The 12964-nt window shown below is 44.0% G+C and overlaps 1 protein-coding gene across 1 annotated transcript; it reads left to right on the forward strand.

Moving 5' to 3' along the window:
- Positions 1-6287: 6287 nt before the first annotated feature.
- LOC116461994 (proline-rich protein 23C) lies at positions 6288-7259 on the forward strand. Its single transcript, XM_032144145.2, has one exon. It carries the CDS (start codon positions 6492-6494, stop codon positions 7257-7259), a length of 768 nt encoding a protein of 255 aa, XP_032000036.1. The 5' UTR covers positions 6288-6491.
- Positions 7260-12964: the final 5705 nt, after the last annotated feature.

Raw genomic sequence — 12964 nt, forward strand, 5'->3', positions numbered from 1 at the left:
ATACCAATCCTCCTGAAACTATTCAAAAAAATTGAAGAGGAGGGAATTCTCCCTAACTCATTATATGAGTGCAGCATCACCCTGATAGCAAAATCAGACAAGGACACAACAAAAAAGAAAATGACAGGCCCATGTCCCTAATGGACTTAGATGCAAAAATCCTCAACAAAATACTAGCCAACCAAATCCAACAGCACATTTAAAAAAAAATACACCATGATCAAGTGGAATTTATATAAAGGATTCAAGGATGGCTCAACATATGCAAATCAACAAATGTGATACAACCGGTCAACAGAGTGAAGGATAAAAATCATATGATCATCTCAATAGATGCAGAAAAAGTATTTGATAAAATTCAACATCTCCTCATGATAAAAACTCCCAACAAACTAGGCACAGAGGAATATACCTCAAAATAATAAACGCCATATGCCACACACCCACAGCTAACATTATACTGAAGGGGGAAAAATTGAATGCCTTTCCTCTAGGGACTGGAACAAGACAAGGATGCCCATTTTCGCCACTCCTATTCAACGTAGTACTGGAAGTTCCAGCCAGATAAATCAGGCCAGAGAAAGAAAGAAAAGCCATCTGATGTATTTTGGATATCTGTCCCCTCCAAATCGCATGTTGAAATTGGATCCCCATTGTTGGAGGCAGGGCCTGGTGGGAGGTGTTCAGGTCATGGGAGCAGATCCCTTATGAATGGCTTGGTGCCATCCTTGCAGTAATCAGTGAATTTTTGCTCTATTAGTTCCCACAAAATCTGATTGTTAAAAAGAGCCTGCCACCTCCCTTCTCTTTCTTCCTTCATCTCACCACGTGATATCTGCTCCTCTTCATCTTCCACCATTTGTGGAAGCACCCTGATAACCCTCACCAGACGCAGATGCTAGTACCATGCTTCTGCAGAACCATGAGCCATAGAAACAAACCTCTTTTCATTGTAAATTACCGGGAATCAGGTAGTCTTTTATAGCAATGCCAAATGGCATTGATCATGGATATCATAGCAATGCTATATGATCCAAATTGGAAAAGAGAAAGTAAAATTGTCCCTCTTTGCTGACAATATGATCTTATATCTAGAAAAACCTAAAGATTGCACCAAAAAAACTCCTTACATTTGATAAATGAATTTAGTAAAGTTGCAGGATACACAATCAACATACAAAAATCAGGAGCATTCCTATACACCAATAATGATCTAGCCGAGAAAGAAATCAAGACGGCAATCCCATTTACAATAGGTACTAAAAAAAATTAGGCCAGGTGCAGTGGCTCACGCCTGTAATCCCAGCACTCTGGGAGGCCAAGGTGGCAGGAATGCCTGAGCTCAGGAGTTTAGGACCAGCCTGGGCAACATGGTGAGACCCCATCTCTATTTTTTAAAAAAAGAAAAGAATAAAGAATAAAATAAAATAAAATACCTAGGAATAAATTTAACCAAGGAGGTTAAAGATCTCTACAAAGAGAACTACAAAACACTGATGAAAAAAATTGAAGATCACACAAATGGAAAAACATGCCATGCTCATGGATCAGAAGAACTACTACCCTTAAATAATCACATTGGCCAGGCACAGTGGCTCATGCCTACAATCCAAGCACTATGGGAAGTTGAGGCAAGAGGATCCCTTGAGACAAGGAGTTCCAGACCAACTTGGGAAACATAGTGAGACTCCATCTCTACAAAAAATTTTGAAGATTAGCTGGATGTGGTGGCACACACTGGTAGTCCTAGCTAATCAGGAAGCTGCGGTGGGAGGATCACTTGAGCTCAGGAGTTTGAGGCTGCAGTGAGCTGTGATCATGCCGCTTCACTCTAGCCTGAGCAACACAGTAAGACCGTGTCTCTAAATAAAATTAAATAAAATATAAAATGACCATATTGCCCAAAGCAATCTACAGATTGAATGCAATCCCTATCGAAATACCATCATTCTTCATAGAATTTGAAAAAAAATCCTAAAATTTATATAGAACCAAAAATGAGCCCAAATAGCCAAAGTCCTCAGCAAAAAGAACAAAGCTACAGGCATCAATCAAATTACCTGACTTAAAAATATATTACAAGGCTATAGTAACCAAAACAGCAGGGTATAGATACAAAATAGACACATAGACCAATGGAACAGAATAGACAAACTGGAAATAAAGCCACCGTATTTACAGCCAACTGATCTTCAACAGAGCTGACAAGAACTTACAATGGGGAAAGGACACCTTCCTCAATAAACAGTGCCAGGAAAATAGGACAGCTACATTCCAAACAATAAAGCTAAACCCCTATCTCTCACTACATACAAAAGTTAACTCAAAATGGATTAAAGACTTAACTGTAAGACCCAAAACTACAAAATTACTGGACATTGGTCTAGACAAAGAATTTATCATTGAAACCTCAAAAGCATAGAAAACAAAAAAATAGACAAATGGGACTCAATTAAATGAAAAAGCCCCTGCACAGCAAAAGAAATAATCAACAAAATGAAAAGGCAACCTGTTGAATGGGAGAAAATATTTTCAAACTATTCATCCTACAAGGGACTAATAGATAAAATATACAAGGAACTCAAATAGCTCAACGAGAAAAAAATTGTCCCATTAAAAAGTGGGCAAAGGATACGGATAGACATTTCTCAAAAGAAGACATACAGCCAACCAGTATATGAAAAAAATGCTCGACATTAATCACCAAGAAAATGAAAATCAAAACCACAATAAGATATCATTTAACCCCAGTCAGAATGGCTATTATTAAAAAGACAAAAAATAACAGATGTTGGTGAGGATTCAGAGAAAAGAGAACTCTTGTATACTGTTTGTGGGAATGTAAACTAGTATAGCCACTATAGAAAACAGTATGGAGATTTCTCAAAATACTAAAAATAGAATTACCATTCAATCCAGCAATCCCACCACTAGGTATCTACCCAAAGGAAAAGAAATCAATATGTCAAAGAGATACCTGCACTCACATGTTTACTACAGCACAATTCACAATAGCAAAGATATGGAATCAACCTAAATGTCTATCAATGGATGAATGGATAAAGAATATGTGAGATATATATATATATATATCTGCCACAGTATATGGCATTCTCCCCATTTTACATATAAAGAAACTGAAGTTTAGGGAAGGTGAAGTGACTTGCCCATGATCACCCAATCAGACTGTGGCCAGCCAGGAGAGAAAACCAGATGTGTCTGCTCCAAGACCTCTGCTAACTACTTCTGTCCTGGAGCAGGACCACATTCACTTGGAAACAGAGCTCACAGGGAGGATTCGGAGCAAGCAGAGTGTTGGGTTATATCACAAGGCCCAGGACACTGAGGAGCTCTCAGGTGAGACCGCTGAGGTCACGAAAGCAACAGACAGGAGGTGGCACCACTCAAGCCACAGGCGCCACCTTGCTCAGAGCTGGAGGCCTAGCCAGGAACCCCCAGCCCCGACCCCCACCCAGTATGCTGACAGAATCTGTGTTTGTCCATCTACCCCATACATCATGACACGTCCACCCTCACTTCTGAATGGTGCCCCCACTGTTCTCTGCGAGAAGGTTCAAGGGTCTAGACAGAACTCTACTGGACCAAGGCAGGCAGTTTCCTGCAGGCTCCACCCCCACCACCTTCTGCCTGGATGCTTGCGCTGAGCCCGTTTCTTTCACCTAGGAACTGGAGGCAGGTTCCGGCTGCACTCACACTCTCCTGGCGGGAGGTGTCCACAGGAACCACAGGTTCCCAGCAAGGCCATCATCCAACACAGCCCTGGACCCTGGTTACCCAGGCCAGTGCCCAGTCTCAGGCCACTCGATCCCAGGAGAATTCCCCACCACGCAGCCACTGGACAGCCACGGAAATCCACCCGAAGCGGGCCAGCTCTGCTAAGAAAAGCATTGAACACAGCCCAGAAAGTTGGAGTTCCCTCCATAACACTGACACCAACAAGCAGGTCCCTGATCACAAGCATAAGCCGCCAGGCTTCATGAACTCCTCAACTGAGAAATGAAAACAAGTTCAATGATCTTGAACTTTGGAGTAAAATAGAATTTTTTGGAGGTGCTCACACAGATTACCTAATCCCCACGTTCCAAGAATTGTAATTCAGTCGCTCTGGGATGGGGCAAATAATCTGCACTTTCCATGAACCTACCGGAGGATGACAGTGCCACCAAGTGATGACAGACCACTGTCCAGCAAGAGAGACTTGATTTAAATGTAAAGACTATCCAAAGGAATGCTACGCAACCCTAAAAGAGAATAAATTTTGTAGAAAGGGGAGGGAGATAAATAACATGTATGAGATTTGCTTTTAAATGCCCAAGAATATTCTGGAATGATAAAATGTAATAATAGTTCCCGCCAAGGTGGGACATCACATGCTTAGCAAAGATGTCAGGAAATGCTTTGTTGTCCCCTGTAAGCACTTGAAAATATTACTATTCCAAAATCAGTGCTGAGTATTTTCTCCTATTAACACTAGTTGAGCTACACCTTCCCTTTTACCACCTGGACACGTGACGCAGAGGGGCCTTTCAGCTGACAGAGGTCAAAAACGCTGACATTGTGTAGGTGTATCACCTTAAATGGAGCTGGACAAGCCAGACACCACTCTGCTAGTTCCTGGCTCTTGGGCAAGTTGGTTAACCTTTCTGCATGACATTTTCATCATCCATAAATTGGGCTAAAACAGATAGACCTCAGAGCTGTAGTTTAGGTGATATTAGATAAAGTTAACCACACTTCAGCTGATTGTAGCATAATAGAATCGGCCCTCTGGATCCACGGGTTTTGAATTCGCAGATTCAACCAATAGAAGACCGAAAATATTCAGGAAAAAAAGGAAAATAACACAATACAATATATATATATATATCACTTTGGGAGGCCAATGCCGGCGGATCACAAGGTCAGGAGATCGAGACCATCCTGGCTAACACGGTGAAACCCCGTCTCTACTAAAAATACAAAAAAAAAATTAGCCAGGCGAGGTGGCAGGCGCCTGTATTCCCAGCTACTCAGGAGGCTGAGGCAGGAGAATGGCGTGAACCCGGGAGGCGGAGCTTGCAGTGAGCCGAGATCGCGCCACTGCACTCCAGCCTGGGCGACAGAGCGAGACTCCGTCTCAAAAAAAAAAAAAAAAAAACCATATATATAAGGCCGGGCACAGTGACTCATGCATGTAGTCCCAGCACTTTGGGAGGCCAAGGCGGGTGGAACGCTTGAGCCCAGGAGTTCGAGTCCTGCCTGGGCAATATGGCAAAACCCCGTCTCCACAAAAAATACAAAAATTAGCCAAGTGTGGTGGCACGTGTCTGTAATCTCAGCTTGTCAGGAAGCTGAGGAGGGAAGATCACCTGAGCCCAGGAGGTGGTGGTTGTAGTGAGCAGAGATTGCACCACAGCACTCCAGCCTGGGCAACAGAATGAAACCCCATCTCAGAAATCTCAGAAACAAACTATATATATATATATATATTTCTGTGTAGCAACCAAGGGTATAGCATTTACCTTGTATTAGGTACTATAAGTATTCTAGAGATGCTTTAAAATACACGGAAGGGTGTAAGTGATATGCGAATGTACACCATTTTATATGAGACTTGAGCATCTGTAGATTTTGGTATCCATGCGGGAGTCTGGGAACCAATCCTCCAGGGATATGAAGGGAAGACTGTAATTACTATAGTACCAATTATTGCAATAAACAGATAATGCAGGAGCTGCCATCGTCACGCAGGATCCCAGCTTTACTCTCCCTTCCAAGACCCCTAAAAGGATATTACATCAATGTACAAGCTAGGAGAACCCAAAAACGCACGCCACTATTCGCCAACAGTAACACGCAGGGCACTTCCGGGATGGGGCCTGGGAGTATGGGTTTAGGATTCGGTGTCCTCGTTTGGCACTCCACTAGTGTTACTTGAACCTGAATCCGTCTTCAACTCCGCGTCTGACGTCAAAGCAAAGGACAAGAACTTGATACTGGAAGCCAGGCCCTAGAGCGGCACAGATGCTCGGCCCCCTAGCGGCCCGTGAGAGTATTTCCCCAGCGTGACCGACCAACCACAGCCACCGACCAACCACAGCCACCGACCAACCACAGCCACCGCTATTGGGCAGCAGGTGTACCTCCGCCTCTAGGGCGGGTCCTCCAGGGGGCAGAGGATTGAGTGACATTTTGCGACTTTGGTTCCGCTGCCGTCATTTACAACATAATTGGCTTTGCAGTGCGCATCCGGGTCTGCGTCAGGAAGGCCCAAGTTTCCATCGCGCGAGGCTGAGCCACACGGCGTGCGAGGCTCCCCCAGCAGCACGGACTCGGATCTCTGGGAGGCGCCCCCAGAGCTCCGAGGACTCGCCCCGCGTCGCGCGGTCCTGCCGACACCTGTTACCTCAAAGAGGACTTCGCCGCCCGCGCCCCCCGCCCCCACGTCCTCTGTCAGGCCCGGGAGCGCCGTCCGCAGCGCCGTCGAGGAGATGGGCAGCCGGCCCCGCAGCCCCAGCGCCTGCCTTGCGCCCTGGTGGGGACAGCAGCCAGGAGGACTAGGCCCTGCCAAGCGCAGCCGATTGGAGGAGCCCACGGGCCCCGAATCCCGCGCGGCGCCCAGCCCGGAAGACCCGGCGGGGACCCCGGCCGTGGACGCGCTTACCTCCGTGGTGGTCCTGGCCGCAGGCTGTACCCTGCGTGTGTCCCTGGAGGACGTCGACTTGGTGCTGGAGCTCGCGCCAATGTCGGTCCTGCGAGTGTCTCTCGGTGGACACGCCCTCATCGTGATCCCAGAGGTCCTCCTGAGCTCTGTCGACGAACGCTCAGGAGCGCAGGGCGAGTGGTCTGCTGGCCTGGAAGTGGACGTTTTCCTGGGCGCTCACGGGGAAGACGTCGTCGTCGAGCAGGAAGTCTGCGCATCTGTCCCAGAGATCGCTGCCCAGGAAGAGGCCTACGAGAAGGACGCGGACTCTGAATTCCCCGAGCTCTGGATGGACTCCGCAGCCGGCTCAGCCGCTGGGCTCTACCCCTCCGCTAGAAGTATGTTCAGTCCCTACCGGGAGGGCCCCATCCCCAAACCCAGTTCAGAGAGACGCTCTCCACGCCCCATCTTCGACCTGGAATTCCACCTTCTGGAGCCTGTCCCCAGCTCACCTCTCCAACCTCTACCTCCCTCTCCGAGTCCAGGTCCCCACGCGCGCCCGGAGCTCCCAGAGCGCCCTCCGTGCAAGGCCCGGAGACGCCTGTTCCAGGAATGAGTTGCCTCCCACAATCCCTTGCCACCTGCTGGGCTCCAGGCGACTGTCTCCTGATAGCCGTTGTGTGTATGTTGCGCAACCTACAAGGATCTGGGAGAGTGGATAACGGATAGATGCTTTTTTGATACAGGCTGGGTTGCAGAATTTTGGATCAGTGGCTGACTTAGAAAGTCTAGAAAAAAAGATCCTCCTCAGCGTAAAAAATACGCTAGTTGAAATACAGTCTACTTTCAGACTGTGAGATTGCTGCTTCGGGCCTGTTTTGTTTGGAAGTCACCCCTAGGCAGTTCCATTCCCCTTGGTTTTGCTTTAAACCTCAGTTCCAGCACATTTCTCTAAAAATCCGCCCTTTCCCCAGCACGTTACTATGGCACCCCTTTTCTCCCAAGTTAATTTACTATATTTATTTTGTTTAATGGGTTTTGGCCCTAGTCTCTGGGCTAGTTTATGACGACCTTCTCACCATGGAATTTTTCCCTATGGTGGCCTGAGCCCTTTTGCGTGATCTTGCAAATAGTTGTACCTGGACAAATGTTTGTTGTTTGCAAAAGAGACAGAACTCGGAATAATGATCATGTACCCTCCTTTTTTTCATAATTGGCTTAGCAAATTGTTTATGTTATTGGGCTTGATTTTCCCCCCAACTCTTAGAGCCAGCTCTTTTCCATTCATTTCTTCTTGTATGTTTTTAATATAATTATTTTATCCTGGAAAAGCTTATAATTCTAAGACTCTGTGGGTATATGTGTGTGTGTGTGTGTGTGTGTTGTTTGTTTGTTCGTTTTTTGAGACAAGAGTTTCGCTCTTGTTGCCTAGGCTGGAGTGCAGTGGCACAATCCCAGCTCACTGCAACCTTTGCCTCCCAGGTTCAAGCAATTCTCCTGCCTCAGCCTCCCAGGAAGCTGGGATCACAGGCATGCGCCACCACACCCAACTAATTTTGTATTTTTAGTAGAGACGGGGTTTCACCATGTTGGCCAGGCTGGTCTCAAACTCCTGACTTCAGGTGATCCATCCACCTCATCCTCCCAAAGTGCTGGGATTACAGGCACGAGCCATCGCACCCAGTCAGAAATAATTTGTTTCTTAGGTTGATGTTGTATCAAATGCAATTACTGAATTTCTTTAATGGTGTATGTGTAGATTCTCGATTGATTGATTGATTGATAAAAACAATATCTCCAAATAATGAGAATATTGTCTCTTTTGACAAGCTTCTTACATCTTATTTTTCTTTAATCTTTTATATTGGACATTACTTCAAGTCCAGGTTGAACAGTATGGTTAATATGGGCATTCCTGTTTTATGCCTTGTGTTAATGCTTCTAAATTTTACCATAAAGTACGATCTTTACTCTACATGGTTGTCAGATGACCCTTAATCTATTGAAGCAGTTAATTTCCAGTCTTTCAGATCATGAAAAAGTGTTGAATGTTTGCTTTGTTTTTGCCTAAGTTACTACAAAGATGTTATCAAGTGGTTTTAAATGTTGACATTTAATGATTTGTGTGTATACAATAATACAATACAATAGCTAGATGGAACCTTTGGGCCATGAGAGTACGTACAGAAACCTGGCAAGAGCGCTATTGAGACCAGGCTTTGGGCTTCAGGGATTTAAAACAATTGGATGCTTTATGAGGACTTGAGAAGACACAAGTGGAAGAAGAAAGGCAGTAACTGCAGGGTCCATTTAAGGTTTTAAATGTTAAAAATTTAAGAAACTTTTTTTTCTGTATGCATAAGATGACTTTTTGTAATTTCTTTTTTAATCAACTCGTGGTGATTTGTGCTAATAGAATTTCTAACTACTAAGTATCTTTCATTTCTGCTATTCCACAGTATTTTATATGATTCTAACTCCACCTTGGGTTGTTTTTTGTTTTGTTTTTTGCCTTTTTTTGAATGTTTGTTTGTTTTACATAACCATATACGGCACTAATTTTTTTTATTATACTTTAAGTTCTGGGGTACATGTGCAGAATATGCAGGTTTGTTACACAGGTATACATGTGCCATGGTGGTTTGCTGCACTCATCAACCCGTCATCTACACTAGGTATTTCTCCTAATGTTATCCCTCCCCTATCTTCCCATCCCGCGACAGGCCCCGGTGTGTGATGTTTCCCTTCCTGTGTCCCTGTGTTCTCATTGTTCAACTCCCATTTATGAGGGATAGCATGCGGTGTTTGGTTTTCTGTTCTTGTGATAGTTTATACAGCACTAATTTTAAAATGTCATTATTTTACCAGGTTTGCCTCATTTTTATAGTGAAATAAATTATTGCTGATAAAGTTAAAGCCAATGAGATGCTAGTTTTTTTTCTGTTGAACATCAATAATTATTATTTAGATTTTCCAACATGCTTTACCATTTAATTTGCTCACTTTCTATTCTTGCCTTCCACTCCTTTATTCTGGCCTCATTTGTCTTCTTTCCATGGTATACTTTTTAAGAATTCTTTCAGCCGTGGTTTTTGTGGTAAATCTTGGGTTCGTATGTCTGCATATATTTCAATTACACCTTCAAACTTGTAGTATTGTAGCTGGGTTTGGAATTCTAAAATAAATCCTATACTCTCTCACTACTTTAAAGATAATTCTATTTTCCATGACATTTATTGTTGCAGGTGAGAAATTGTCATTTGTATTGCCATTCCTTTAACAGGATTAGGCTGCTTACACTAGTATTTTTCTTGACTTTGATGCCCTATGGTTTCATTAAACCTGATGTGTTTGTTGGTAGACTTTTGCCAGCTGCAACTCAGTGAGCCTTCTATAGATGGGAAATTAATTCTTCCATAAGATCTCAAAAAATATATATATCTTGCACATTTAAACCTCTCTCCAATCTCTGAAACTCCTAATAGAGAAATTGTGCTGCTTAATCAATGCCCTCTCCCAGATCTCTTAATATCTATATTTTCATATCCTGTATCATAGCACACTTTTGCTCTTCCAATTAACTGATTCTGTCATTGTCTGTTTTCAAAATTCATTTATTGTTCTTTATAAGACTTTATTTCAAATACTGCATTTTTCATTTTTAAGACTTCTGATTACTTGGGTTTTTTACATCTATTTGCTCTTATTTCACAACTTTTGGCCAACGTCATATAAACTTTTCTAGTTTCATGGATGTTATCTCCTCCTTTATCTCTAGAAGAAATTAAACATTCTTATTTTAAATTCTATATTAATTAGCTCAATAATTATATTTCCTCAGGCATAACATCTCCAATTATTTGGTAGCATTTAATGACACTGATTTTCCCCTGGGCAAAAATTTTGGTATATGGACATATTTTGAATGTGAATTCATTTTCTGTTCCAAATTTGTTTTGTTTTTTAGAGACAGGGTCTCACTCTGTCTCTCAGGCTGGAGTGCAGTGCTCGCTGCAGCCTTGACCTCTCATGCTCAAGCAATCCTCCCATCTCAGCCTCCCCAGTAGCTGGGGCTACAGGCACGTGCCACCATACCTGGCTAATGTTTTATATTTTTATTTTTTGTAGAGAGAATCTTCTCTGTTGCCCAGGCCGATCTCAAACTCCTGGGCTCAAGCAATCCTCCTACCTTGGCCTCCCAAAGTAGTGGGATTACAGGCATGTCTGCTCCATATTTGAATTTTACATTTGCCTCTTTCTTGCTCCCTAGGAGTCAAGACTCAGAGCCAGATGTCATGGAGCTCATATGATTTGCAACTCAAAAATCACAGTTCCCATCCTCAAGCAATCATACGTGGCCCAACTTCCAATTTCAATGCAGTAGTGACACTGGGCTGGAGTGTCCACAGTCCCAACCACATCAAGACTGCTGGGAGTATTAGCAGCTAAATTCTGTTGCTCTCCAGGAATTACCCTCAGCCTCCGTGGGTAATTCATGCCAATAACTGTTCAATTAGAGGGTATACAGGCCCAGCTCACTTGCTTTAAGTTGAGACAACTCTGAAGAATCATCCCAATTCTAGAGCTCTCAGTGACTTGGCTGAGGCTTTGTTGCAGCCGCATCCCAGTTCAATCGTCCATCTGTCCTGTCATATTTTCTTTGTTCCCCAAAATTTCTGCATGCAAATCTCCATCGCAAAGTCTTCCCAAGCCAATTTAAGATAGCTGGTGCCAGGGGCTGTCATAGGGAGTAGCCACTAAAATGGATTTCAGAGCTGAATCATGGAGCATGAATAGCCCATGGCATGTTATGGGAAAGCAAATAAGATCTTAATCAATGGCAAAGTAACTGGGACTCTGAAAGAAGGCAATATACTGGCATTGGCAGAATCCCAGGCATTAGAAAAATTGGGGGCACAGAGTAATTATATGTGTGATAGTTATAAATAATGGGGAATTGAATAGCTGTTTCTGGGACAATAAATGCATTTGAGAAAGAAAGTGAAAGTCGGAGGGTGATTAATTACCAATAAAACCCAAATATGAAATCTAGACATTCTCCTTGGCAGCATACAAATAGCCTTCCATCTCCTGTAGCTAACAGGGGGAAAAGCAGCTGAGGATCTGGCCCAGAATTTACTGCAAGGACAGTGGCGGTATAAAGGCTGAATTCTCAAACTAGGAAAGTCTGTGATGGTAAGGTTCCAGCCCAGACTGAGCCCTGCAACATTGGATGAAGACAACCAAGTAGATTCACTTGAATATCTTGAATCCCAAACCCCCCTTCAATCCTCTTGGCCTGCAGAAGTGGCCTACTCCTCTCTGTTAACGGTTGGCACTCCATCCTTGCATAAGGTGATGCAGAAGCCTCTGCCTAGCAAGACAACATGCACCCACCTCGGGAACTACCTTCACCTCCTCTTTGCCACAGGCCAGTAACTAAAGCATGTTATAACCCAGCCAGGGAAATACTGGCCTGTAACTAAGGAAAGGGGCTCTATATGCCCTAGAATTGCTGTGGGTGTCACCCATCATATACCAGCAGGAGTCAAGTATAAGAGTGAGAGTGCTGGATGTCAGCCTAGAGAAGGGAGAGTTTCTCAATTTAGAAGCACTCTCCCAAGATACATGATTTAACACCCTGGCAAGGATGCTGTAAGAGAGTGCTAACAATCTGATGGGTGGATCTTGCAGGGTTAGAGAAAAAGATGTCCCATACTATGTTAAGTAGGAATGTCATAACTGCCAAGGCAGACAGCAGAGAAAAGGATCAAAACATCCAGAGAAGTGGATATGATACAGTGCATATACTACCTAAGACTGTAAAATACATCAGCTACTATGATGTGTGGGAGGGTCTCAAGGGACACTGCGTAACAAGCAAATGCCCTAGAGAGGCACCAGGGTCATTGAGAAGCCCAGTAGGCCAAGGTAAGGGCAGGAAATGCCATTAGAGAGCTGAACTCCTTGGTAGCCAAGGGGATAATGGGATCTGAGAGACTGAAAATACAAATGAACAATGTCCAGACCACACATGACAGTAGAAATCTTACCCATAACCTCTGCAGCAACTATCCCAGAAGCCAAACCATAGTTTCTGCAGTAACTGGCCCCAAAATGGTCCAGACTTGTTCAATAACTGCCAGGTGTTCTAATTTTCACCCTCACTTCCAACTCAGGACCAACCAGAAAAAGCCAAATATGCTATGCCTAAGATACAAGGTGTACAAACCAACCAATCACATAGGATGCCCCACTTCCAGTTAGTCCACCTCCAGCTTCCCTATGCCAGCAACTTCCAATCAGACATACCTGAAGCCT

This window comes from Hylobates moloch, unplaced genomic scaffold (assembly GCF_009828535.3).
Source record: "Hylobates moloch isolate HMO894 unplaced genomic scaffold, HMol_V3 SCAFFOLD_22, whole genome shotgun sequence".
Taxonomy (NCBI): domain Eukaryota; kingdom Metazoa; phylum Chordata; class Mammalia; order Primates; family Hylobatidae; genus Hylobates; species Hylobates moloch.